The sequence below is a fragment of the Mobula birostris genome, chromosome 3, assembly GCF_030028105.1.
Source record: "Mobula birostris isolate sMobBir1 chromosome 3, sMobBir1.hap1, whole genome shotgun sequence".
Classification (NCBI taxonomy): Eukaryota; Metazoa; Chordata; class Chondrichthyes; order Myliobatiformes; family Myliobatidae; genus Mobula; species Mobula birostris.
In genome coordinates, this window is record NC_092372.1 from 70,222,069 (window position 1) to 70,249,682 (window position 27,614).

General features: G+C 40.0%; 1 protein-coding gene across 5 annotated transcripts in view; it reads right to left on the reverse strand.

Annotated features, from left to right (window-relative positions):
• Window positions 1-27,614, reverse strand: part of LOC140195113 (kelch-like protein 5) — a 142,645-nt gene that overhangs the window by 37,563 nt on the left and 77,468 nt on the right. For all 5 annotated transcript variants that reach the window (XM_072252863.1, XM_072252861.1, XM_072252865.1 and 2 more), the window contains 3 exons: window positions 19,605-19,801; window positions 15,898-16,110; window positions 3,686-3,872 (listed from right to left, as the gene is read on the reverse strand). In XM_072252863.1, coding sequence (XP_072108964.1) covers window positions 3,686-3,872; window positions 15,898-16,110; window positions 19,605-19,801 — 597 coding nt within the window. The remainder of the gene's footprint in view (window positions 1-3,685; window positions 3,873-15,897; window positions 16,111-19,604; window positions 19,802-27,614) is intronic.

The following is a 27,614-nucleotide window of genomic DNA, read 5'->3' on the forward strand; positions in this document are numbered from 1 at the left end:
TATACAACTCTGAAATTCTTCAGTTCTCTGGGCAGCCATGAAACCAAGAAAAAAATGAAAGACAGCACAATCATTAACCCCCAAATCCCTCCTCTCACGCAAAAACTGAGCAAAACGGATCAGGCACATTGACCCTCCAAATCCCTTTTCCTGCTCAAAAAACCATCTCCTGAACTTCAAACAAATATTCTATCTGATTCTATTTAAAACGTTGCCACAATTGCTGTCTCCAATCCTCTGTAGGTAATCAGTTCTATATGTTCAATTTTTCCCATTTTGTTTCTCCCCATTTCTGATGAATGGTTTTCTATCTAAAGCATTAACACTGTTTCTCACCACACATATGCTGCCCGAATTAATTAGTGTTTCCAGGATTTTCTTTTACAGTACTTGATTTCCAGTATTTGAAGCATACTTTTTACGTGAAAAGGTTCTCACCACTTTGATCGGGACTCAGTTCTTGTGAGCAATCAGTTGGTTTATAATTTCTATAACTTCAGTCCCTGAATATGTTGAATAACCTAAAATGTTAATTGTATTTCTCGTCACAAATACTAAATGCAGCTGAAACCCCATTCATATATTTACAGGTGTCACCATTGTTGTTGGTAAAATCTCACTCAAATGGCGATGAGGAGGTGTACAGGAGTGAGATAGATCAGCTGATTGAGTGATTTGCAACATCAACCTTCCTCTCAACAAAAAATTGATTGCAGCGTCAGGAAGGGGAAGCTGAGAGTTCATGCACCAGTCCTCATTCACGGTCGAGTAGCTTCAAGTCCCTGGGTATCAACATCTCGGAGGATCCATCCTGGGTCCAACACATTGATGCAATCACGAAGAAGGCACACCAGTGGCTCTAATTCGTTATGTGTTTGAGGAAATTTGATATGACACCAAAGAATCTTGAAAATTTCTATAGATGTATGGTGGAGACAACTATGACCAGTTGCTGGCTTGGAGGCTCCACTGCACAGGCTCACAAGAGTTGGCGGACTCACCCAGCTCCATCACTCACTCCCTCCACTGAAGCCATTTTCAAATGGTGGTGTCTCAGGAAGATGATTCAAAAGCAGCATCTTCCCCTCTGCTATCAGATTTCTGAGTGGTCAATGAACCTATGAACACTACCCCATTATTCCTTTATTTTGCACTAATTATTTTGTAATTTATAGTAACTTCATATCTTTGCACTGTACTGCTGCCAAAAAACAAACCAAATCATACAGTGATAATAAACCTGATTCTGATCCTATCAGATATTTTAGTATTCCTAGAATTTTGATTAATTTTTACTCATACTGGCCACATATGTATTGTTTTACTTTTCTGGAAATGTTATTTTGTTACACCCGTGCTACTTTCATTTATTGTTGCAATATTCTTCTCCTCAGCTCTAGAAACACATGCAGTAATATCTCCTCCATAGTTCATAATTCAACAAACGTGCCTACATTGCTTTAGATTACATGACTATTGTACTGAGATCTACTAAGATGACTACTTAACATTGTACTTTATTTGTGTTGTTGACTGTTTCTTTGCACTGTCTGGACATTAGAGGAATATGCCCAACAGTGATAATAAAAACAGCCAAGACTGGAAATGTTCTGGAGTAAGGTAGAAGCTTTGAATGGAAAATGAGAGTTAATGTATCAAGTTAATGGTTTTTCATCAGAATTGAAGAATGGCTATTGATATGAAATATCACATATTTCTCCCTCCACAGTTTCTGACTGAATTGCTATTTCTAACATTTCATTTTCTTATTGCAGGTTTCCAGCATCCATAGTATTTGGCTTCTGTGTCAATATTCTTAGAAATACTTTCAAGATTCTTTCTTCCTGCACACAAAACTTAACAATATAGAAAGTCATTTTCACTACTACACACCAATAGACAATAGGTGCAGGAGTAGGCCATTCAGCCCTTTGAGCCAGCACCACCATTCACTGTGATCATGGCTGATCATCCACAGTCAGTACCCTTTTCCTGCCTTCTCCCCATATCCCTTCACTCCGCTATCTTTAAGAGCTCTATCTAACTCTTTCTTGAAAGAATCCAGAGAATTGGCCTCCACTGCCCTCTGAGGCACAGCATTCCACAGAACCACAACCCTCTGTGTGAAAAAGTTTTTCCTCAACTCCGTTCTAAATTGTCTACCCCTTATTCTTAAACTGTGGCCTCTGGTTCTGGACTCCCCCAACATCAGGAACATGTTTCCTGCCTCTAGCGTGTCCAATCCCTTAATAATCTTATATGTTTCAATCAGATCCCCTCCCATCCTTCCAAATTTCAGTGTATACAACCCCAGTCGCTCCAATCCTTCAACATATGACAGTCCCGCCATCCCGGGAATTAACCTTGTGAACCTACGCTACACTCCCTCAATAGCTAGAACATCCCTCCTCAAATCTGGAGACCAAAACTGTACAAAATGTATCTTTTATTCAGTTTTCAGCTTTTTTAATTCATTATGATCTGTGTTTCTGAACAATTTTATGATTTTCAGTTATTGATATCAATCAGAAACTATTTTCTGGGCATACCCCTCAAAGTCCTTTCACTACAATATTGCATAATAAGCATTATTCCCAAAAGTTCAATGCACATAGATTGCTAAGTTTGATCTCAAACTTCCATGTGTTAAGCAATCAGTGGGCTGAACTACATGGTGACTCGTGTTACACAAATGTTGCCAAGAATCTATAAGCAAATTATGTAAATTATCTTCATTCCTAGACAAGAGTTTACAAGGCAATATGCTAGCTTTTTGTAGAATCAGTATTCTATATTCTATTGGATTAACTAGACCAAAAGCATTAACTCTTTAAATTTCAAGTACCATAGGACCTAACTGCATGGATTACTTTAGAGGAAGCCAAAACCATTTGGTAAAAGCATAGGTGGATGGCAGTGATTATGAAGAAATGAAGCATAAAGAGGTAAATGGAAAATAGCCAATATGACAGTAAATACCTGATTTAGAACAAAACAGAGGGAACTTCAATGATGAGCTAAATATGCTGTATTCGACCTGGACTGCTCAGATGTCATTACTGATACCAGAAACGAATTCTATTTCCAATGCAATGCTCCTTGCTTTCATAAATTTAAGACTTATTCAAAAAACACAAGTAGTATTTCGCAAAAACATTTAGATCTTCATCAGTTTGTTTCATAAAGTTATTGAATTCAAATATTGAAATAATGTCACTGAGCATGGTCATGTTAATATACAACAGTGTTTAGAAGTTTTACGTTTTAGAGGTGTAAGGAATCTGTTTGGCTTAAATCCTTTCCAATTAAATTACCTCAGAGAAGTAACTCGATCAATTCTGAGAGAAAACAGATGGCAATATCCTTGCAGTCCTGTGGCAGACTACACAAAACCAAGATTGAAAGTTGACTCTAATTCCAACCTCTCATGACTTCAGTTGAGTGAAGGACAAATAGAGAAACAACACATACATACATACATACACACACACACACACACACACACACACACACACACACACACACACACATCTCAGATGCAGTTGTTGCATCTATAACAAAATATTAACCATCGTTGTAAACTGCTTTCCCGGCAACAGAACAGATATGTAACACCGGGCAGAAAATGTCATCCCCAAAAGAGAAATCTGATTTTGTGAGTTCACAATTATTTAATGCTCTGTACCTTTTGTTGCATCCATTCCTCCAACTGCAAACAGTACTCCCACAGTTGACTTTCTAGGCTTAGTGCGAGGACTCTGCATCATGTTGCGACGCTCAGGTAACAGGTGATATTTCATTGCTTCCATAATGAGTTTTTGGCATTCAATGTCATCCCTAAACAACACATTGTTCTCCATGTCTGCAAGAAACTATTAGGAATAATTCAAATTCAAACAAGCTGTTAAATTGGCAAAATCTCTATTCAACTTAAACAAGAGATTGCACATATACAAAAATTTATTGTGTATATATTTTACATTATTAAGACTCAACATACTTAATAAACTTGGATACTATCCTAGTGAAATACCATGGTTTAACACTTTCAGATGCAAAAGAACATTTACCTTATTTCTCATTCTTTCACATAAGCTTGAGGGACACATTGCTTAGCAAATACTACGACACTCCTGAAATACACTTACTTAAGGTTTTTTCATTATCCTCCACTTTAACTCCTCCAGAATGTCAGGGTTCAGCTGTTAAGACTCAGAACACTGGAATTCTCTCCCTAAACTGGTCTGCCTTTCCACAGCTATTTTTTGTTAAAGATACACCTTAAAATCTATCTCTTTCACTAAGTTTTGGTGATCTGCAGCACATATCTCTGAAGACTTTGATGTCAAATTTTAAATTGTGAAGCAGTTTGGGACATTAATGAAAATCAAGCCGTATTAATATGGTGTGTCAGGGTAAATGCAGAAATTTTGGCCCACAGTGTTAACAAGAAACAATAAAAGCCAACTGATAAAAATAGTCAGTATCACACAACTGATTCAGATGCCCTGAAGAAAAACTTTATTAACTACCCTTAAAAGCAATTACTGCAACAAATGTAATTAACAAGTACAAAAATAACTTTAAAAATACAGAATAGCTTGAAAATTTGTGATACCTGTGGACGCCACAAATAACTTTTAAATTAGTGTGGTCCTCAGTAATAAAGCTATAGTGGTGCACACAGGCAATCAAATGCACAGACACAAGGAACCTGTGGCCTTTACCTATTAACTCCATGGAATGCAGGAAATGAAACCTAGACACTGCTCCCCCACCCCAACTCTAAGGTGGCCTCAGTCAATCTAGTATATTTATACTTTCAAAAGGCATGTGCCCGATAAATGCTTGTCACACAAAATAAGGGTTAATATCATTAGCATGACTAGAAGTCCGATCAAAGGACAAATATCAATAGGAAAGTACGGCATTTTAAGGTAATCAGGCTTTACTAGCATGGTGCCACAAAGTTCAGTACAGGGACCTTATCCTTTTACAATCTATATTAATGAATTGGAGAAAGGGACTGATAATGAGGTATCCCAAGTCGGAACTGAATGCAGAAAGAGACAGGTAATTGAATTATGAACAGGGTGCAAAGGGATATGGAGAGGGCCGCAGTGTACTGGAGAACAGATGGTTGATAATGAGGGGAAACGTGCAGGTTGGTGGTACACAAAACAACAATATTAACATGCAGCTACAGGAAGGACTTTGAAAGCCAGTTGTCTGTCCTTGTTATACAGAGGCAAGGAAGGTTTGTTGCAATGATATAGGGTTTTGATGTGACAAGATCTGGAGTACTCTGTGCCACTTTTGATCTTATGATTAAGAATATACTTACCTCAGGTGGTGAAGCATAATTTTACTAGATAGCTTCTTGAGATGAGGGGCTGTTGTGAGGAGAGATTGATTAAAATGGATCTAATCGAAGTTTAAAAAAAATATAAGTTGGTCTCATCAATCCTGAGAGGAATTGACAGTTTAAATGCTGAGCACCTAATTCTCTGACTAAGTAAAACTAGCAGCCACACATCAGGTTAAGGAGTCATTTAACACTGAAAGGAGGAGAGATTAACTAGCCAAGGCGACTATGAATCTTCAGAATTATTCACCTCAGAGGGCAGTGGATGACCAATCCTTGAATATATTGAAGATAAAGATCAAAAGATATTTTGACATTAGGTAATCAAGGAAAGTGGGAATTGGATGGAAAAGGGGACTTGAAATAGAGCATTTGCCGTGACTTACTGAATAAAGAACCAGGTCTGAGCATCAGACATAGAACATAGAGCAATACAGCATGGGTCAGGGCCTACCACTCATGCTGTCTGTGCTGACCTTGATGCCAATTTAAACTGCACATGGCTCAGATCCTGCCGTCCCCTGCCTGTTCATGTGTCTGTTTAAATGTCTTTTAAACGTTACTATCATATCTGCTTCCATCTCCACCTTTGGCAGAAAGATTCAGGTACTTACAATTCTGGGTATAAAAAATACTTACCTTGTAAAATCTCCCTAAATTTTCCTCTTCTCACCTTAAAACTATTCCCTGTAGTATTTAATATTCCCACCTTGGGAAAAGGACTCTGACATTCTACCCCATATATGACTCTCATAAACTTATATACTTCTATGGCTTACTCCCTTTTTATATTCTTAAATTTTTATTTAAAGTAGTAAAAGACTTGAAGTTAATGGAGAATGATGTTTTGTAGATGGCTGAAGGTGACACTGGTCAGTGTAGATTTTTAACATTTCATGGACCTGAGCACTGACATGTAGTATAAATACTTGATCAATATAATCAAACGCTTATGACACAGGGGGAGGTCATTTGATTCACTGTGTCTGCTGGCAGACAATTCCCCCATGATGCTTTCTCAGTGATGGATTTCTAAAACTAAGTGAAAATGAGGCGAATTTTCAAGCAGAATTTTAAATCTGCTTCTGTGGATCCAAAGGAGAACGTGAAATTTGATGGATGACTTTTGCCACTTTTCATCACAGTGTAATAAATCAAGTAAATATTATAATCACAAGTCTGAGTACGTGCTTCCTGCCTGGGAAAAATATTACCCAAGGCTATTAGGAAAAATTCTTCTCTTCAGATCACAAGAGAGGTCTAAAGAACTTACTCCCTCACTTATTCTTCTAGTTAAATGATCAAAACCACCAGATAAGGAAACCAAAAAAACTTACAGCCACTGGAAATCTGCAATAAAAGCAGAAAATTATGGAATCTTTCGGCATTTCAGACAGACTATGTGCTAAAGAAATGGGGTTAGTTTTTCAGGATGCAGACCCTGTCAGAATAGGGAAGGAGAACAGGAAATTAGTATTAAGTTGCAGGGTGGGTAGAGAGCGGTGGATAAAATAAAGGGTTAAAATGGAGGTAAGCTGTAAATGAGGTCATCCGGTTGATGGGTTACTGAGGACAGTGAGGGAGAGAGAAAATTGTCCCTCCATAAAAGTTTTGAGCTGTGGTAAGTTAATGTGTGAGAATATAGGCAAAGGATGAAAGAGCTGTGAAATGCAGGGTGTAGGACATGCCACCAGGTCAGTTGTGCAAATGCACAGGGAACAATTGAGCCAATATCACAGATGGATAACGTGGATTAAATTGGGCCCCTTTATATGGTGTAGGGGGATAGAGTCAGATAGTGTAGAGTGGAATGTGAGGAAGGATTAAAGTGGCAGGTAACAGGAAGCTTAGGGTAACCCCTGCGACTGAGTGCAGGTGCTCTACAAATCAGTCACCAGGAAAGGGATGAATCACTGTAAACACTGAATGGAAGGCGTTAATTTGAACACAGATGTGAATTTCTGCTTCATCCAATAGATCTGTTTAGAAGGAAAGAGGTGAAAGGACAGTCGTTGCACGTCCTGTGCTAGCATAGGGGGTGCTGTAACGAGTATGTATGTGGAGAGGAAGAGTGGACCAGTGAGTCACAAAAGGTCTTAGATAAGACCACAAAATGTAAGAGCAGAATTAGGCCATTTGGCCCATCAAGTCTGCTCCTTCATTCAAACATGGCTGATTTATTTTCCTTCTCAATCCCATTCTCCCTGTAATATTTGTTGGCTTTTCTAATAAAGTACCTATCGATTTCCACTTTAAATATACCAAATGACTTGGCCTCCACAGCTGCCTGTGGCACTGAATTCCACAGACTCACCACCCTCTGGCTAAAGAAATTCCTCCTCATCTCTGTTTTAAAGGGATGGCCTTTCTCTTAAGCTGTGCCATCTGACTCTCCCACTATTGGAAACATCCTCTCCACGTCCACTCTATCTAGGCCTTTCAATATTTGGTAGTTTGCAATGAGATCTCCCCTCATTCTCCTAAACTCCAGTGAGTCCAGGCTCAGACCATCAAACACTCTTCATTCCCGGAATCATTTTCATGCACTTCCAATACCAGAAAATCCTTTCTTAAATACGGGGCCCAAAACTGCTCATAATACTTCAAGTGTGATGCCTTACAAATCTGCAGCATTACATCCTTGCTATTATTTTCTATCTTCTTGAAATGAATGTTAATATTACATTTGCCTTCGTTACTGCCAACTTAACATGCAAGCCAACCCTTAGGGAATCTTGTACTAGGATTCTCAAGTCCCTTCGTACCTCTGATTTCTTTATTATTAGACAGTAGTCTACATTTTTATTCCTTCTACCAAAGTGCACGATCTTACACTTCTCTACACCGTATTCCATCTGCCACTTTGCCATACTCCTAATCTGTCCAAGTCCTTCTGCAGACTTTCTATTTCCTCAATACCTCTTGTCCCTCCACTTATCTTTGTTTCATCTGAAAACATGGCCAGAAGACTATCAATTCTGTCATCCAGATCATTAACATATAACGTGAAAAGTAGCAGATACAACATTGGTCCCTGTGGAACATCACTAGTCACTGACAGACAACCAGAAAAGGCCCCTTTTGTTCTCACTCCTCTGTTAGTCAGCCAATCTTCTGCCCATGCTAGTATGTTTTCTGTAATACCATGAGCTCTTACCTTGTTTAGCAGCCTAATGTGCAACCTTCTCAAAGGTCTTCTAAAAAATCCAAGTAAACAACATTTACTGACTCTTCTACATCTATCCTGCTGGTTATTTCCTCAAAGAATTCCAACTGATTTGTCAGGCAAGACTTCACCTCAAGGAAACCATGCTGACTCCAGCCTGCTTTATCGTGTGTCTCCAAGTACCCTAAGACAACTTGCCAGCCACTGAAAATCAGGCTACCTGGCCTATAATTTCCTATCTTTATTTTATGGAGAGAGTGACATTTGCAATTTTCCAGTCTTCTGGGACCATCCCAGAATCTAGTGATTCTTGAATGATTATTACTAATGCCTCTACAACCTCTTCAGATATCTCTTGCAGAACCCTAGGATGTCATCATCTGATTCATTTGATATGTTGAAAGTAGAGGGGATGAAAAGAAATGTTTGATACAGGAGTGAGTATTGTTGAAGATCATAATAGGTTGAATGTACAGGCTTGGAGGAGTCGAAAATGAGGATGAGGTGAACTGTATTTGTCCTGTTTAGGTCGAAGGGGGAACAGAGAGGCGATATGGGAAATAGATGAGATGCAGTTAAGGGTTTTATTAACTATGGTACAGTAGAAGCCACGGAACAGGTAGAAAGATGACATCTCTCTGTGTGAAAAGTTTCATCACTGTAGAAATGTGGAGTCAGAGTAACTAGTGGAGTGAAATGGAATCCTCACAAGAGGCAGTACAGGACAAAGAGTAGTCAGACATTTGTGGAAGTTCATAGGCGTGCAATGGATTTTTTTTTGTCAGTATATCTCCTGAGGTAGAGATAGAGGGAAGGAAGGAAAAGGTCAAAAATGGACCATGAGAAATTGCAAGCAGGTTAGAAATTGACAGCAGATTCTGTATGAATGCCAGAAAGAGCAGTAGTCAGTCATCAATGAACCAGAGTTCAGGAAGCAACCTAACCACAATAGACAATAGGTGCAGGAATAGGCCATTCAGCCCTTCGAGCCAGCACCATCATTCACTGTGATCATGGCTGATCATCTACAATCAGTACCCTTTTCCTGCCTTCTCCCCATATCCCTTGACTCCACTATAGAAACATAGAAAATAGGTGCAGGAGTTGGCCATTCGGCCCTTCGAGCCTGCACCACCATTCAGTATGATCATGGCTGATCATCCAACTCAGAACCCTGCACCAGCCTTCACTCCATACCCCCGATCCATTTAGCCACAAGGGCCATATCTAACTCCCTCTTAAATATAGCTAATGAACCGGCCTCAACTGTTTCCTGTGGCAGAGAATTCCACAGATTCACCACTCTCTGTGTGACAAGTTTTTCCTAATCTCGGTCCTAAAAGGCTTCCCCTTTTTCCTCAAACTGTGACCCCTCGTTCTGGACTTCCCCAACATCGGGAACAATCTTCCTGCATCTAGCCTGTCCAATCCTTTTAGGATTTTATATGTTTCAATAAGATCCCCCCCAATCTTCTAAATTCCAGCGAGTATAAGCCTAGTCGATCCAGTCTTTCTTCATATGAAAGTCCTGCCATCCCAGGAATCAATCTGGTGAACCTTCTTTGTACTCCCTCTATGGCAAGAATGTCTTTCTTCAGATTAGGGGACCAAGACTGCACACAATACTCCAGGTGTGGTCTCACCAAGGCCTTGTACAAGTGCAGTAGAACATCCCTGCTCCTGTACTCGAATCCTTTTGCTATGAATGCCAGCATACCAATCACCTTTTTCACCGCCTGCTGTACCTGCATGCCCACTTTTAAGGACTGGTGTATAATGACACCCAGGTTTCGTTGCACCTCCCCTTTTCCTAATCGGCCACCATTCAGATAATAATCTATTTTCCTGTTTTTGCCACCAAAGTGAATAACCTCACATTTATCCACATTAAACTGCATCTGCCATGAATTTGCCCACCCACCTAACCTATCCAAGTCACCCTGCATCCTCTTAGCATCCTGCTCACAGCTAACACTGCCACCCAGCTTCATGTCATATCTTTAAGAGCTCTATCTAACTCCTTTTTGAAAGAATCCACCACTCCCTCAACCCCATAAAAGTGTTTTCCATATATCTCACAAAAAGACAGATATGTTCCCACAGGAACACCTGTGATCTGGAGAAAGTGAGTTGAATTGAAAGAGAAATTGTTCCATATATGGGGGAAACTAGTTGGTCCATTGTTCAAGGAAGAAGCAGAATGCTTACTGACCATCTGGGTGTGGGATGGAGGTGTATATCGGTGGTAAAGATGAGGTGATTGAGACTAGGAATTGGAACGGTGAAGGAAGACACCAAAGGTGTTGTGGATACATGTGACAAAAGGCTGCACCAAGAGAGAAAGGATGGATTGCAAGTGGGAAGAAATAAGTTTGGTGGGACAACAGTAGCCGTAAACAACACATCTGCCAGGAGCTGACATCTGGCTTCTGTGAGGTAGAAGTCAATTTGTCAGACCACAACAGCACAATCCTTGTTGGCGGGTTTGACGACAACATCAGGATTGTTTCTGGATGAGTGGAACATTGCAAGTTCATAGGGGAAAAGTTAGAATGAGGTGAGTGAAAAAAAAAATCAGTGAATACACGGGGGGGGGGGGGGGTGTAAAGAAGCCAAAGGGAGGGGTCAAGATGGATCACAAATTCTGAGACAGGAAGAATGGTCCACAAGCTGGGGTGAGAATTCGTAGCCAAAGAAATGAGCACAGAGATCAAGGTAGAAGATGAGTTCAATATCATGTTAATTCATAAAAATAAGGAATGAAGGGGATGAAACTGAAGCCTCTGTTGAGGACTGGTGGTTCGGGATCCAAAGAGTAAGAAGGTCAAAAGGCTGGTGAAAATATGGTCAGGGTAGAATTTGCCGAAGAGATGGAATCAAGGGAAAGTGGAGAGAGAGAAAAATTCAGAGGGCTATTCAAATTCCAGGGCTGTTAGAATTTGCAGTCTTCCACATGAAAAGCAAGGAAAACAGTTGTTCTATTTTATTTATTTCGAGATCCTGCACAGTGACAGGCCTTTCGGTCCAACAAGCTGTACTGCCCAATTGCATCTCTGTGATGATCTAACCTATTAATCCATACATCTTTGGAATGTGGGAGGAAACCAGAGCACTCGGAGAAAACCCACGTGGTCATGGGGAGAACGTACAAACTCCTTACAGACAGCAGTGGAAATTGAACGTGGGCTACCTGCTCTATAACAGCATTTGGCTAACCCCTATGGTACCACACTGCCCTCCATTACATCACTGAATATAAAGGAAAAAGTGGCAATGTGGATCAAGACAGAAGAAATTAAGTGAGTCAATGTCGTTAGGAAGTATTATCAAGGCTGTGCTGTGCTGACGCACGACATTAAGAATGGATCTTAGGATGTGATAAGAACAATGCCTGGACAACAGGTGATTCAGCTATGTTCAGTTTTGACTTTTTGATTCCAAAAAAGCACAACACTGTATACATCAAACAATGCTTATGCAAACATCAAAAAAGACTTCTGATATCATACTGAAACGCTATGTAAAATAATGAAGGACACAGGTTTGTAATACTTTCCTAATCACCACTTAAAGAAAAATACAGGGAATGCAAAGTCAGTTGCTTGAACATAAATTTAAATTAGACAAGATGAAAGGATGAGGGAAAAGGAGAACTGTGCTAAAAGTCTGATGGATATTAAGAAAAATAACAAGTAACCAGAAGATGGAAGACCAGAAAGGAAAAATGTACACAAATGAACAAGAAACTCTTACACCAACTGATTAGATGAAAAAAAAAGGAAGAAGCTCGCAATGACAGCAAGTAGGGCATTCAGTTTCAGGGAAGGAAATCCAAGACTTTTAATAAAAGGCATTTTGAAACTTCTATGCAACAGTAAAAGGAAGCTTCTGTTAGCGGATATTTGCTGTGTATTTACTAGTTTTATGACTTGATCCCAATTTTCTAGAATAAAGTAAATAATAGTTGGGAAATAGTAATTCTAGGGGGCAGCAATATTCAAATTCAAATTGATTTATATCATATACCTCAAAATATACAGTGAAATGCTTTGTTAGTGTTAACAACCAGTGTACCAAAGGAGGTGCTGGGGGCAGCCCACAAGTTTCGCCACACATTCCAGTGTCAACATACCACACCTAAAACATTCCATAAAACAACACAAACAGCAACAACAAAACAAAACAACAGTTGTCTAATCCCTCCCACCCTCCGACTACTCACAAACCCAGATAGGCCTCCAACCCTAGAACAGGCCACCTCTGGGCCTCCAGTCCATGCTCCTGAATGTTCAGACTGCAGACATTGGGCCTCAAACTATGAACTCCACTCCAGGATGCCTATCATGGGTTTGACCTTCGTGTCTTGACCTCCAGATTTGCATGGACCTCCAACTCTGGTGACCTAGGCCCTTGTGACTCATTCAGATCTTCATGGTTCCTTTGGGCCTCTACCTTTGGTTTTCCACCTTTGGCTTTGCCTTCCAGGCTTTGCTGGGTTTCACGTTCACATGGACTCTCATGAACTTCCGACCCCGATGACCTGGGGGTGTCAGTGGCTCTCATGACTCCCACCTATACCTGACATTCGCCACCTGTACAGAGTTCCTGCGACTGGTCTCTGACCTGGGTATTGTTGGTCTCCTCAGCACCTGTAACACAACTTCTAGGATTGCTGACATTCGTCCACAGAGCGTTTCGACTTGGACTCAAACTCTCCATTTACTATTGCTGATCTCTAACTCACCTCATCCCTGTCACTAACCTGACCCCTAACTCCCCTTTCTGGCCCCAAAACCATCCCAACAAACCTAACAAAACAACTAAGTTTGAGCCATGACATTAATGGACCTTGCAGCCTAGCACCACCTGGACTGGAAGAAAATGAATACGATTCAGGCTTATTGAATATCTTAATAAAACAGTTTCGTGAAAACTAACACCACAACATTGAATACACTGTTTGTGATACTACATAAAGACAATGTAAGACACGATTCATTTCTCAATTAAAAATATTAATAATAAACTGGAAACTTGTCCAATTACAAAATCACAGAAACATCTAAGCTTGAAATGTACATTTTTATCAAAAAAAAGTATTTAGTTACTTAGAGGAAAACTTTTGTTTTTATTAAAGCAGAATTTATCATTCTTTAACAAGAGAAAAGCTGCAGATTCTGGAAATCCAAGCAACACACACAAAATGCTGGACAAACTCAGCACTCTAGGCAGCACCTATGGAAAAAGAGTACAGTCAACATTTTGGGCCCAGACCCTTCAGCAACACTGGAGAGAAAAAGATGAGGAGTAGAGTTAAATGGTGGGGGGAGGGGAGGGAAACATGATGTGATAGGTGAAACCAGGAGGGGGAGGGGTGAAGTAAAGAGCTAGTAAGTTGACTGGTGAAAGAGATAAGGGGCTGGAGAAGGGGAACTCTAATAGGAGAGGACAGAAGGCCATGGAAGAAAGAAAAGGGGGAGGAGCACCAAAGGGAGGAGATGGGCAGGCAAGGAGATAAGGTGAGAGAGGGAAAAGAGGAGGGAATGGTGAAGGGGTGGGGGGGGGGCATTACCAGAAGTTCGATAAATCAATGTTCATGCCAGCAGGTTGGAGGCTACCCAAATGGAATATAAGGTGTTGTTCCTCCAACCTGAGTGTGGCCTCATTGCGACAATAGAGCAGGCCATGGCTAGACATATCGGAATGGGAATGGGAAGTGGAATTAAAATGGGTGGCCACTGGAAGATCCTGCTTTTCCTGGTGGACGGAGCTTTTTTTCATCTGCTGCAAATCATTTTGCAATATATTGTGAATGAAGGCAAAAGAAATAACAGAACACCAGACAGGGCTACAGAGGTAATCAGTAACAGCATCCTAGACCACCCAGCCCAGTCCCTATGGCAAGTTTCTGCACTATAGATTTTACGTTATGATTGTAACTAATTCTTAGACACCTCACTGAATGTGCTAAAATATTCATTTCTCATCTCATCCACAGCCTTGATGATTTTACACACACACACACACACAATAGCACGTTAGGGCACCGTCCATTAATCTATTTCACATGTATGTTCAAAACGATGTGTATAACCATCAACCTCCTGAAATATGCAGCAGACCAAACTAAAAGCTGCTACTTCTGCTTGTTCTGCTGTTGATTACTGTCACACTTAGGAAAACCTCAGGGATTAATTTGGAATTAATTTAACTGGTTGACACGAGGGTTGCATTTAAAGCTTTAATTACCTAGCAAATGACAACCTGGAGTTTGGCAACAACTAAACTACCAGTCGGTTGTCCTATTTACTCAAGGTTATTTTAGCACCAAGTATTGAATGCTTCACGATGCTTTAAAATGAAGCTCGATGGCTTTTGTCTAAAAATCAACAATATGGTATGTCCATGACTGGAATGCTTACTGTTACATGCACAAATTAAACCCTCTCAGATCGGATAATATAGCAAGCTCCTCTGTACCAACGTTCTTTGGGTCAGTACAGCTGAAAGGAGGATATGTGAAATGTTATTAGAAAAAGAAGAAATGTAAGTGTTGCACTGTAACACACATCATGGACTAGAATTTACATTACTACTTTGTACCTGAAACAGCAGTGAAGACAAAATATAAAGTTTAAATAGCATAGCTTTGGAAAAGTGATGTACAGGTGAGGGAGGGAGTGGATAAACTCTGTTGTTTAGCGAGTGACTAAGAACTGTGGCTTTTCAGACCACTGAGGCTGAAAATCTCAGCAAGGATGAATTTTGCATGTGCCATTACTGCTGACATTATTTGGGAGAGTTTAAGGCTACAATAAAAAGCTAGAGGAAATGAAGAACTTGCCAAAAAGTCAATTTGAGCTTCCAAATGGATGCTGTGACACAAAAGCGTGGAAAATTGTCAACTCGACCTTAAGTCAACTTCAATTGCACCTTACTACGTTGGAGCTGAAAAAGGGTATTTCTAAACTGATGAGTGCCACATTAAGAAGTATGCAATCAAAAATCTATATTTTTTGAATAGCACTCAAATTTAATGAATCAATCTAATGGATTTACATATCTATGCATTATCTCTTTAAATTTACTTGCATCTCCCTTGTTAGCGATCATGGATGCCTATTTAAGTGGGCATCATTTGGAAATGGTATAGATCTTGCATAAAATATGGTACAAAAACCCGCCCCTTCAGACTTAATTATAGAAGGCAAATTACGATGTGCCATCAGGTCAGCAGGTTTTCTCCTGATGAACATGCTGATAGCTTTTATCCTTTCCAAAATGAAAGGTTAGTCATATACTATTGAGGATGATTATGCCCATTTATTGTTTTAAATCAATGATTTAAGGCAAATAATGAATTTACCTGAGGACAGAGGAGAGGGAGTCTGATGTATGCCAGCAGTTTGCTGAGTTCCTTTTGTCTGTTGTCTGCATCGTGCCGCACCCAGCTAAGCAATGCATTCAATATAGTTTCTTCATTTGGTATGTTCATATCATCACTAGCCAACAGCTTAACTATCTCATTTGCTGGCAGTAGTAGAAACTCCTGATTTCTTATCACATCCATGAAGTGCTCCTTTAACAAAAGAAAGAACAATAATTCATATTATTTCACAGCATGTTAAACATTTATGACAATGGGACTACAAAACACACACACACAATTCACAGTTGTTCTCACAAAATTGTAAAGCACAAATTATTGCCTGAAGTTACTGAACGCAAGTCACAAAATGCAAATGGATCATGCCTTCTGCCTTGTTTTACCACCTGAAGATCCAGTCAGTAATTGTTATACAACACTGTTCATGCATTACTGATAACATGACAAAAATCACAAAAATGACCAAAGGCATTCATTTTTTATTTATCACAGGAATACACAGATGGTTGACTTGGAGTTTACTTAAATAGATAACTCATCATAAACTTCATGTGTCATATGAAAGACAAAGTAAAAACACAGATGATGGAAATCTGAAATTAAAAAACTGCATTGTACTCTGCCTCTGAAATTAAACTGCATTGTCTACTTTGTTATCTCATCTTGAGCTTTCTTTGTCTTACACCAATTAATGTCATATGCTGAAAATATATGGAAATATTTCCTCAGCAATCATATCTGTCACTCTGACATACGGAAAATTTGTAGCTTAAAAAAATCAACAAGTCTTCCAATAAGATATTACGCTTTTAATTTTGTAATTAAAATAATTTAAACTGACAGGAATATTATAAGCTGCCAGAACCTTGTTTTATTTCTCAAATATTTCATTTTTTCCCTCAGCCAAACTAGTGTTCCACCTCCTGTACATTGAATGGAGCCATTCCACATTTGAGAAACCAGAATTTCAATTCTAATGAAAGGCTGTTGACACAAAATGTTAAATGTGTTGCTCTTTGAGGATACTGTCTGATGTGCTGAATGTTTCCAGCAATTTCTACTTTATCTCAGAATTTACGAGATTCCTTCCAATTGTGAGTTTTCATAATAAAATTGGAGATATTCTGTAAAATACTGTAAAGAGTAAATATTCCAGAAAATTATGATTAGGAATAGATTAATCTCTATAGGGTAAATCACTGACAACATTGTACTTTTCTTTTAATTTAAAGAAACACTATACTTAATTTTCAAATAATATCAATTTAATTATTGAGAGATTAATTCACTTTATATGCACCTGAATAGCTAAATCTAAGCGGTTTCCAAAGCAACCTTTCCTCAAAGGAATAGTTCTGACTACATATTAAAGATTTCTAGAGATTGTAATTTCAGATCATCATTGGGAACTAAGTAACATTACAATATGGAGATGCTTTTGGAAATGGCCATGCAACAAGAATAATTAGTTGTGGAAATGGTTTTCTAAAAATATGTTGTCACTCGTGGTTCCTTAAGAATATTATAGCTGGTGGTGGTAGTGGGGATAGGCTCCCACGACCTAGTAAATGCTCCCAATGGTGTGTGTCTCAAATAGCCTCCGACAAACAAGTCGAGCTCCTGGCTTTCAAGTGTAGCTTAGCTACTAAGCCCGGTGGAACCATTTCTACTGACAGGAGAAGGGGCAAAGGCAGGTTACTGGTGTCTTAAAACCAGTTGCTTTGGGCAGATGGGTCTCGTCAGCCGTGGTTGGCATCTCTGATCTCAAACCTCTGCTGCCTTGTGGCTATACCCACTTATGGTGAAAACTTTAGGAGTAAACCCCAAGGAAGAATCCAGAGTTGGAGTTCCTAAGACAATCCTACCTTGAGTTCAACACTGACTGGCAACTTCAGTGATGCCTCTGGTACCAAACTGTATCGGTCACCGCCATTCCTTTGAATTCATCAGCTGCATGGAGAAGGGGAGCCTGCTACAAGGCAATGGCTTGCTCACTACATCACACTGCCGTGCCTTGCGTATCACCGACAGCTGGGATGCAACACCCATGGCTGGCCCCGGCCCAATGAAGGGCCTCAAATTGCTACTTGAGATTTTTCTCATGGATCTATTCATTGCAAAATCTTTGCTGAAAACTCTCCTAAACTTACACTAATATTTTTTTTCTGATTTCTGGACAAATTAAGTGGCATCACGCAGTTACAAGCAGTTAGATAAAACTACCATAAATTGAATGCAACAATTTTATGTAAGTGATGTAGTATATAAACCAATCTTTGAGGAGAGAACCCAGTTAACGGCCAATTTACAGATTCTGTACAGCAAATAAAAAACGCAAGTTAATGTGCCCAATGCCCCCTTCACAAGCAGATATAAATGTTAGCTATAGGCTGATGAGAGCCTTGCTGACAATTCACCTCATTCATTTACAGAAGGTGCTTTAAACTTGTTGTTGTTCCTCTCCGCGCAGTGGGTGGCAACCTTGCCATTTCTTCAGCATTTGCCTGTTTTTTACAAGACCGAGTTGCAGGCTGGGTGCACAGCCCAGCACAGATGGGAAGTGTGCTAGGAGCCGGCCGATTCGAACCCAGGACCATTTGCCTCGAAGTCTGGTGCTGATGCCACTACACCACCAGCGGATGCTTTAAACATGAAGCTTTCTAATGCCAAGTTAATGATCTATTGTTAACGTTAATATTCACATCAAAAAGCATTTAAAGATCAAATATCTCTTAAGAAAATATTTAGTTGAAGACCAGAATAATAAGAGATAAAAATATTGGGTTTTGTATGTTGGTACAATTTTACAAACAAGATTCATGATACAATAAACTCTTGTATATTCAGTATTTAAAAAAACAAAATTCTTTTGCATCTGGCAAAAGAAAACTTCTGAGAACATGAATCTGATCAACTGTTATTAGGGAATCTAGGATATAGCAAGAGGCACTGGCCTTTTCTCATTTAGAATTAAGTGATTTTAATTTAACTGGTAGGCTAGGCTATATGTAAAACGTTCTCTGCATGACCTACATATAAGCCTCTTTAATTCTCTACAAAAGTAAGCTCAAACTGTGCATTTTATGTATGTGTTATGTAAAATAAGTGTGAAAATAGTTTTAGTTTATTTACACTTACTTGTAAGGGCATTATAATTATAGGCCGATTAGCAACAATATCCTCTTTGAAGATTTGGGACCATGTAATGTGATCAAAATCATTCATCTGATTTATTTAAGCATTATTTTACTTGAATACCATTTTGTCTTAAAATGTAGAATTACAGTGTAAAGCATTCTTATTTAAAAGGCAAGTTGAAGGTTTATGCATAGAATACCAGTGTGTGATGCATGAAAATGTTCTACTTGAGCAGTTTTCATGCAATGAGTATATTCATGTAACTGGTACCTCACATTCCCCATGGATGGTATATGGCTGAGATTATGCTTAAAGTTATTTAATATCATTAAGCCTTTACTGTATTTAGGGCACTGCCGTCTTTTTATTTATGCTAGCTTATTAAGTATTAACAGATTTCAGAATTTTATAGATGCCTCTACTATTAAACTATCATCCACCTAACCCATACTAATGAACAGTGAATGAGAGATCCCTCCAGAAACAATCATAATGTCATCTAACCCATATTAATAAGCTAAGGAAGAGTCATCCCTCCAGATACATACCATGGTGTAATTATGAGCCACTTTATGCAGGTCAGTGCAGCCCTGTGCATCTGCAAATGAACGAATTCCGAGACAGTTGGAAGGGTGAAGCTGCTTCATCAGGAAACCACAGCATGCCTCAACAACCTGAGACAATTGTAACAGGCAGGCGGTCGACAACAGGCATTCAATATTATCTTCTTTTAATTCCAAACGCCCTAAAGATAATAAACAAATAATGCCATTTTCTCACCTTATGTGAAAAAATTGTGTTTTGGATATTTGTAATAACTTTAATTTAAAATGATTAAGCCTCCAAATGATGCCTCTGCATTCAAATTGTTTTTGTTCATGTGATGTGTAATTTGCAGCATGTTAATATGGTAGGTTCTTTAGTTTGATATCTTCTGTCAAATAACGATACTCAGAGGAATCTGAGTTTTGCAGTTAACAACTCATTAAGTGGAAATAGCATGCAAGATAAACCTTCCCAGTTTTGAAGACCTAACCACAGATGGCAGATAGCATGAGTCCGAGAATGTTTACTAATAAAATAAGTCGGAGGTTGGGAATGTTTTTCTACTTAAAAATCAAAGCATATGCTATATTTTAAATCCAAAGTAATTTAGCTATCAATAGCTAATGTTAGCTATTGACATAAATTTAGCAATTTAATAAAGCTTTATAAATATCATTTTGTCTGAAGGAAGACAAGTTGCCTGGGTCACCTTGCTCCTCCAATGAGCCCCCTATATTCTGCTACTGAAACACGTGATCTTCCATTTTGTCTCTCTCCTTCTGCTTTCTCCTCCAGGTCAAGTTATTCCCCTGGGAATCAGCTGTGCCAGGGTCTTTTTGAATTCTACCATGATCTGATCAAAAATGCTTACTCTGTCTGTCATATCCCTTCCTTTCACTATTAGGTTTATCCTTTTAAAATTACAGACCGGTTTCCTTGCTCTGCACCCTCTATGAACTCTACGAGAGACCCATACTGAAAAGAATATCCCCCTTAGTCGAAGATCTTCTAACACCAGACCAAACCGAGTTCAGGCCAGGCCGCTCTTGCTGTGGTCAAGTCCTGAACTTAACCCAGTATATTGAGGATGGCTTTCAAATGCGACAAATTACAGGAGCAGTATTCGTTGACTTAACTGCAGCATACGACACTGTGAATCACAGAGGCCTTCTACTGAAATTATGTAAAATGTTAAAGAACGAAACCCCAGTCAAATAAGAAGCCTCCTAGAAAATCGCAGATTTTGTGTAGAAATGAATGGAATTAAGAGTAGGTGGCGGTCACAAAAGATCGGACTACCACAGGGATCAGTCCTGGCACCTCTACTATTTAATGTTTACATAAATAACCAACCAACCTTTCCTAACACACGCAGGTTTATCTATGCAGCCGACCTAAGCATAGCAACACAAGCTAACTCCTTCCAAGAAGTTGAAGTACGACTTACAGTAGTCCTTGAAACAATGAAGCAGTATTATGAAAAATGGTTTCTGAACCCAAATCCATCAAAAACTCAAGTGGGTGCATTCCACCTGAGGAATTGAGAAGCAGCTCCGAAATTCAAGATCTCCTTGTGTGGGAAGGAGCTCGAACTCCATACGACTCCAATTTACCTGGGCATGACACTGGATAGGACGCTCTCATTTGCCACCCACATCCAAAAACTCTGAGGGAAAGTTGGCTCTCGCAATTCTCTCTTGAAAAAATTAGCAGGCATGAAATGGGGAGCTAGTGCTCACACACTTAGATCAACTGCCTAGCACTCTGCTATGCACCTGTGTGGGGCAGATCAGCCCATGCGAAGAAAATAGACCCGTTGCATAATGAAGCCTGCTGAATAATCACAGGCACACTGTGCCCCACACCCACTAAAATCATTTACAGGCAGGCATTGCTCCCCCAGAGATCCGAAGACACACTACAACAAAAATTGAAAAAGGTAAACAGAACTTGGATCCACGGCACCCACTACATCATCATGTGCCAGTTTCCAACCAACTAAAATCGAGGAAAAGTTTTGCTACAGTGGAGGAACTACTGCACGGGACATCCCCCCCAAACATACAGGATTGACCTCTGGCAACAAACAGAAGCCAGAACCCCACCAAACAATTCAGTGCAAGACCCTACAGAAATGTTACCAGACGGGGCACTGCTTGACAGACGGAAGTGGTGCACTCTCAACAGAGTGAGAGCGGGAGTTTGTAGGACGGGAGACACATGGTGAAGTGGGGTTTAAAGACCAGCGATCCTGTGAATGTGGTGACAGGGTGCAGAACATTGAACATGTTCTGTGCAACTGCCCACTCTCACCTGATTTAGCTGACACTGACCTGATCAACATCAACCAAACAACACTAGAGTGGCTGGCTGTCTGGTGTGACAAGCTATGAAATGAACTATTAGGTTTGTCTACCCATTTGCTCCTGGTAAGTCGTTCATGCTTTTTCTCACCATCATCACCAGAGGTAATGGAAGGCACAATAGGTTAACCATACATTGATCTAAAAGATCAACTGCTTACACTAATCCACTCCAATGAAAGCCGTTAACCTGAAACATTTAACTCTGTATCTCCCCACTGAAACTATCTGACCTGTAAATATTTCCAGCATTCTAATTTTGTTTATCCCAACTCTGCTTTCTATTCTGAAGTGAATTTCCCTTTTTGGTTGAAAAGCAGAATACAAATTATGGAAACACTCTGCTGGTCAGGCAGAGAGAGAACTTTTGGAGTAAAAGAAGGCACTATCCAGAGGAGCATCATCTGTGGAGAATAACTTCTCCCTACCCAGCCCTTTTCTTTGTAACTTAAAGCATACTTGCTTTTTTAAAAAAATTTTCCAATCCCACCAAAAAGTGAACTGCTAAATTTCTTTCCCTTTTCATTGATGCTGACTATCTGGTTTAATATTTCTTACATTTTCTGCTCTTATTTGCACCTTTATGTTCCATGGACCTCAATTTGGTAAACAGCTTTTTTAAAAATGTGTAACTTTCTGAAAATTCATAGGGATGTAATCAAAATCATTTGCCTCATCGGTCTTCTGTGTTAACTGACCAAAGGCGAAGGGTCTCAGCCCGTAATGTCGACTGTACCTCTTCCTAGAGATGCTGCCTGGCCTGCTGCGTTCACCAGCAACTTTGATGTGTGTTGCATAAAGACGTAAATTATTTGGTCATACATCTTTTGCCTATAAATATACTGGCTCCCCTTTACCAGTTCAAAACTTCTCCAAGGGCCCATCTTTCATTTTTCCTGTTTGTGTCCAAACATCTTCCCCACTCTTGACCATTTACTATTACAGGCATGTCCTTTTGCTTTTTAGTACACGTGTCAAATGTGCCATTTTCCACTTCCTTGACAGTTCAACTGTATCTGATTATTGTAAACCTTACGCAAATTTCATCCTTACTTCTGTCAGCAACCTCAGCACCATGGGATATACAATACTAAGTTTAAGCCAAGCCATGGATGCTGCCTGGCCTGCTGATTTCCTCCAGCATTTTGTGGGTGTTGCCCAGATTTTCTATGGTCTTTTCAATTGCCAAACCATCCATTACTTTCACTAGTTCCCATTCTGATAACAATTCAGCAGTGCCTTTTATTTGATAGGGATTGATATTCATTAAGTACCCATCAAGTACTCCTGCCACACCAGCAGCGATCATATATAGATCACCTTCCTGGTCCCCAACTGATCCAACTCCTCCTATTACTGCTCATTTTTATTGAATTGTATTGACTTTATTTCTTACACCCTTCATATACACGAGGAGTGAAAATCTTTATGTTACGTGTCTGTCTAAATGTGCAATTTATAGTAATTTGTAATCAATAGCATGTACAACAGGACAGTCAATATAACATAGAAATACAATTGTATCAACGTGAATTAATCAGTCTGATGGCCTGGTGGAAGAAGCTGTCCCAGAGCTTGCTGGTCTTGGCTTTTATGCTGTGATACCATTTCCCGGATGGTAGCAGGTGGAACAGTTTTTGTGTTTGGGGTGACTCGGATCCCCAGTGATCTTTCGGGCCCCTTTTTACACATCTACCTCTATAAGTGTCCTGAATAGTGGGAAGTTCACATCTACAGATGTGCTGGGCTATCCATACCTCTCTCTGCAGAGTCCTGCCATTGAGGGAAGTACAGTTCCCATACCAGGCAGTGATGCCCCCAGTCAAGATGTTCTCAATTGTGCCCCTGTAGAAAGTCCTTAGGATGTGGGGACTCATGCCAAACTTCCTCAACTGTCTGAGATGAAGAAGGCGCTGTTGTGCTTTTTTTTCACCACACATCCGGTATGTACAGACTACGTGAGATCCTCGGTGATGTGTATACCGAGGAACTTAAAGCTGTTCACCCTCTCAACCAACCCCAAGTCCATTGATGTCAATAGGAGTTAGCTTGTTTCCATTCCTTCTGTAGTCCACAACCAGCTCCTTTGTTTTTACAACATTAAGGGAGAAGTTGTTTTTTTGACACCACTGTGTCAGGGTGATGAATTTTTCTCTGTAGGCTGCCTCGTTATTATTTGAGATTAGGCCAATCAATGTAGTATTGTCAGCAAATTTAATCAGCACATTGGAGCTGTGGGTGGCGACATAGGGTATTCAGAGAGTAAAGGAGGGGGCTTAGGACACAGCCTGAGGGGCACCTGTGTTGAGGGTCAGAGGTGAGGGAGCCCACTCTTACCACCTGCTGTGTGTGTGTGTGTGTGTGTGTGTGTGTGTGTGTGTGTGTGTGTGTGTGTGTGTGTACTTATTCTATTTATTTAGTGATACAGCACAGAGTAGGCCCTTCCTGACCTTTGAGCTTTGCGCCCCAGCAATCTACAACCCTGATTAAACCTAACGTAACCATAGGACAGTTTCTGATGACCCATTAACCTACCCAGTATGTCTTTGGATTGTGGGAGGAACTGGAGAACCGAGGGAAACCCACACATTCCACGGGGAGAACGTACAGAAACTCCTTACAGAGGTTGCTGGGATTGAACTCCAAACTCCAAAACGACCTGGGCTATAATAGTGTTGTTCTAACCACTGTGCTTCTGTGCGCCCAACTTCGAAGGTTTTGTGATTTCCTGTTATGCTTACTGCTATTCCCTTAATTTCACCCTCTGTCTGCCCAGCATTCCTTTGCACCTACCCTCCCAGTTTACTAAACTCAGCCTGGTACTCATTTGAATTATACATCTAACATAAGTCATATTCCCCTTCCCTCCCCATTTTTGTTCCATCTTTCTCATTCTCTTCTATCATCTAGGGAGTTCTGAACTTTCCTCTTTTTGGAAATGTGCTAGAAACATTTTCTCTCCAAAGATCTCTTTGTTCAAGAAGGTTAATAGGGATAATCCTGGTAATTACAGACCAGCAACTCTTACATCATTGATGGGCAAACTATTGGAGAGGATTCTTAGGGACAGGATTTATGAGTAATTTGTGAATCGCAGTTTTATTAAGGGCAGGTTGAGCTTCAGGAGCCTAAATGAGCACTTCATGGAGGTAACAAAACAAATAGAGCAGTGGATGTGATGTATAAGGATTTAGTAAGGCATTCGTCAAGGTTCCCATTGGTAGGTTAATCCAGAAAGTCAGGAGGCATGGGATCCAGGGAAACTTGGCTGCATGGATTCAGAAACATCAGCCAGAGGGTGGTAGTAAATGGAGTGAATTCTGCCTGGAGGGTGGTGACTAGTGGTGTTCCAGAGACCTGTTCTGGGAACTCTGCTCTTTGTGATTTTTATAAATGGCTTGGATGAGGAAGTGGAGGAATGGGTTACAGAAGAAGTTTATAGATTACACAAAGGTTGGTGGTGGAGTGGATGGTATAGATGGGTGTCATAGGTTATAAGGGGATGCAGAGTTGAGCAGTGAAGTGGCAGATAAGAGTTCAATCTGGAAAACTGTGAAGAGATATACTATGGAAGATCAAACTTGAAGGCAGAACACAAGGTTCATGGGTCTGTACTATGCTGTACTATTCTTAGCAGTGTGGAGAAACAGAGGGATCTTAGGGTACAGATACATAGATCCCTCAAAATTGCTGTGCAAGTTAATACAATGGCTAAGAAGGTTTATGGTGTGCTGGCCTTCAATAGTTGGGGGACTGAATTCAAGAACAATTAGGTAATGTTGCAGCTCTATAAACCTCTGGCTAGACCACATTAGTAGTATTGTATTCATTTCTGGTTGCCTCATTATAGGAAGGATGTGGAAGCCATAAAATGTGTGCCGAGGGATTTACCAGAATACTGCCTGGATTAGAGACCACATCTGATGAGAAAAGATTGCTCAAACAAGGGCTTTATTCTTTGGAGCAAAGGATGATGAGAGGAACTTGATAGAAATGCATAACATTGTGAGAGGCACAGATCACAACCAACACAATGACCAAAATCAGAGGATACCCATTTAAAGTCAATGGAGAAAAGTTAGGGAGATATCAGAGGTAGGCTTTTTTCAAAAAAATCAGAGTGTTGGGTGCCTGAAATATAGTATTTAAAGAGCATTTAAAAGAATCTTAAATAAGTACTGGATTGAAGAAAAATGGAGGATTATGGGCAGGAGGGAGGCAGTAGACTGATCATGGAGTAGGTTTCTATTGAGCACAATATCAGGGGTCGAAGGGTCTGCACTATGCTACACAGTATGTTGTAACTTCCTTTTTTAAAAGTTTTATATTTTCACTTTAAGATCTCCTCCAATTACACTTGCTTTTTAAAAATAATCTATTTTTAGAATACTCCTAACCCTTCTTCATTAATCTTCTGAAATTTATGTTTTATTGATCATTGTTTCCTAACTGACATCTTGTCCATTTGTTAACTTCATTTCCGTGGTTTGATTCAGCAATGCCTCTTTCCTTGTGGGGCTGGAAACACAGTGACTGGGAAATTCTCCTGTACACATTTCAGAAATTCTTCCTCTTCCTTGCGTTTTACTAATCAATGTATGTGACCATGCCGCGGTTCTGTGGAGAACAGCCAAGTGGGGGCTAGCTTCCTCCATGCTTCTACCTCCGTTCTCTGCACAGCAGAAATGATAAATACACTGGTGGTCACACACCAGTATCTGATCTCTTTCTCCAAGTCCTTAAATGAAATTCAGTTGAGCTGTGCCAAGGAACGGATAAAGTTGTACCCAGTCCCTCAGCTTTATGGGAAGAAAGGCTGACGCTTGCACTGTTCTTCAGTTAAACAGAGAAAATGTTACTGAAATGATTAAGTATTTACATCATATGAACTGAAGTAAAAAACTGTTACTAAAAACCTTTTTCAGTGCCTCGAGCAAATCAGATTGGATAAAAAAAAGCTAAAAGTAGCAGAAAAAGCACAAATACTAAAGTCTTTAATCTAGTTAGCTTAACTTCAGTGGAGGATATAAACATCTAGGTATGTGAAAGGAGATCATGGGCAAGAGAGTGGATCTCAACTGGTAACTCGCATCCCATATAACTAAGTACATTGCTGTGTGGGCTAATCATGGTAAAAAGCCAGATTTCTCTTTGCAATCACATTATTTTCTTTTTAAAATGGTCATTTGTCAGGTGGAAAAGCTTGGAGATGTCAATTTTGTAGATAAGACACATACGTGGGAGGTGATTGGTGGAAAAATTAAGAGGCTGAAGAAGAAGGACTCTGATAGGAGAGCAGAGTGGACCATGGAGGAAAGGGAAGGAGGAGGGGCACCAGAGGGAGGTGATAGGCACCTTGTACATGTATACGTGATGATATGCCATCTCCCAATTTCTCACTTCATTTCCCCTCCCCATGGGACAGATGGGTGGGTAGAGACCCTTCACTTCCTCTGCGTGTGGCAATATGGAACAAATTCTGAAATTATACTAAGCCCCTAGTACCTGGAGGTAAAGGCAATAAAAACCATAGCTACCCTCACCCTCACATGCAATGGAACTATGGTTCTATTCTTTGGCTATAGCAGTTGCAGATACAAGTGCAGAATAATTGTGTGGAGGGAGGTGTTGCTGCCTACCATTAACTCA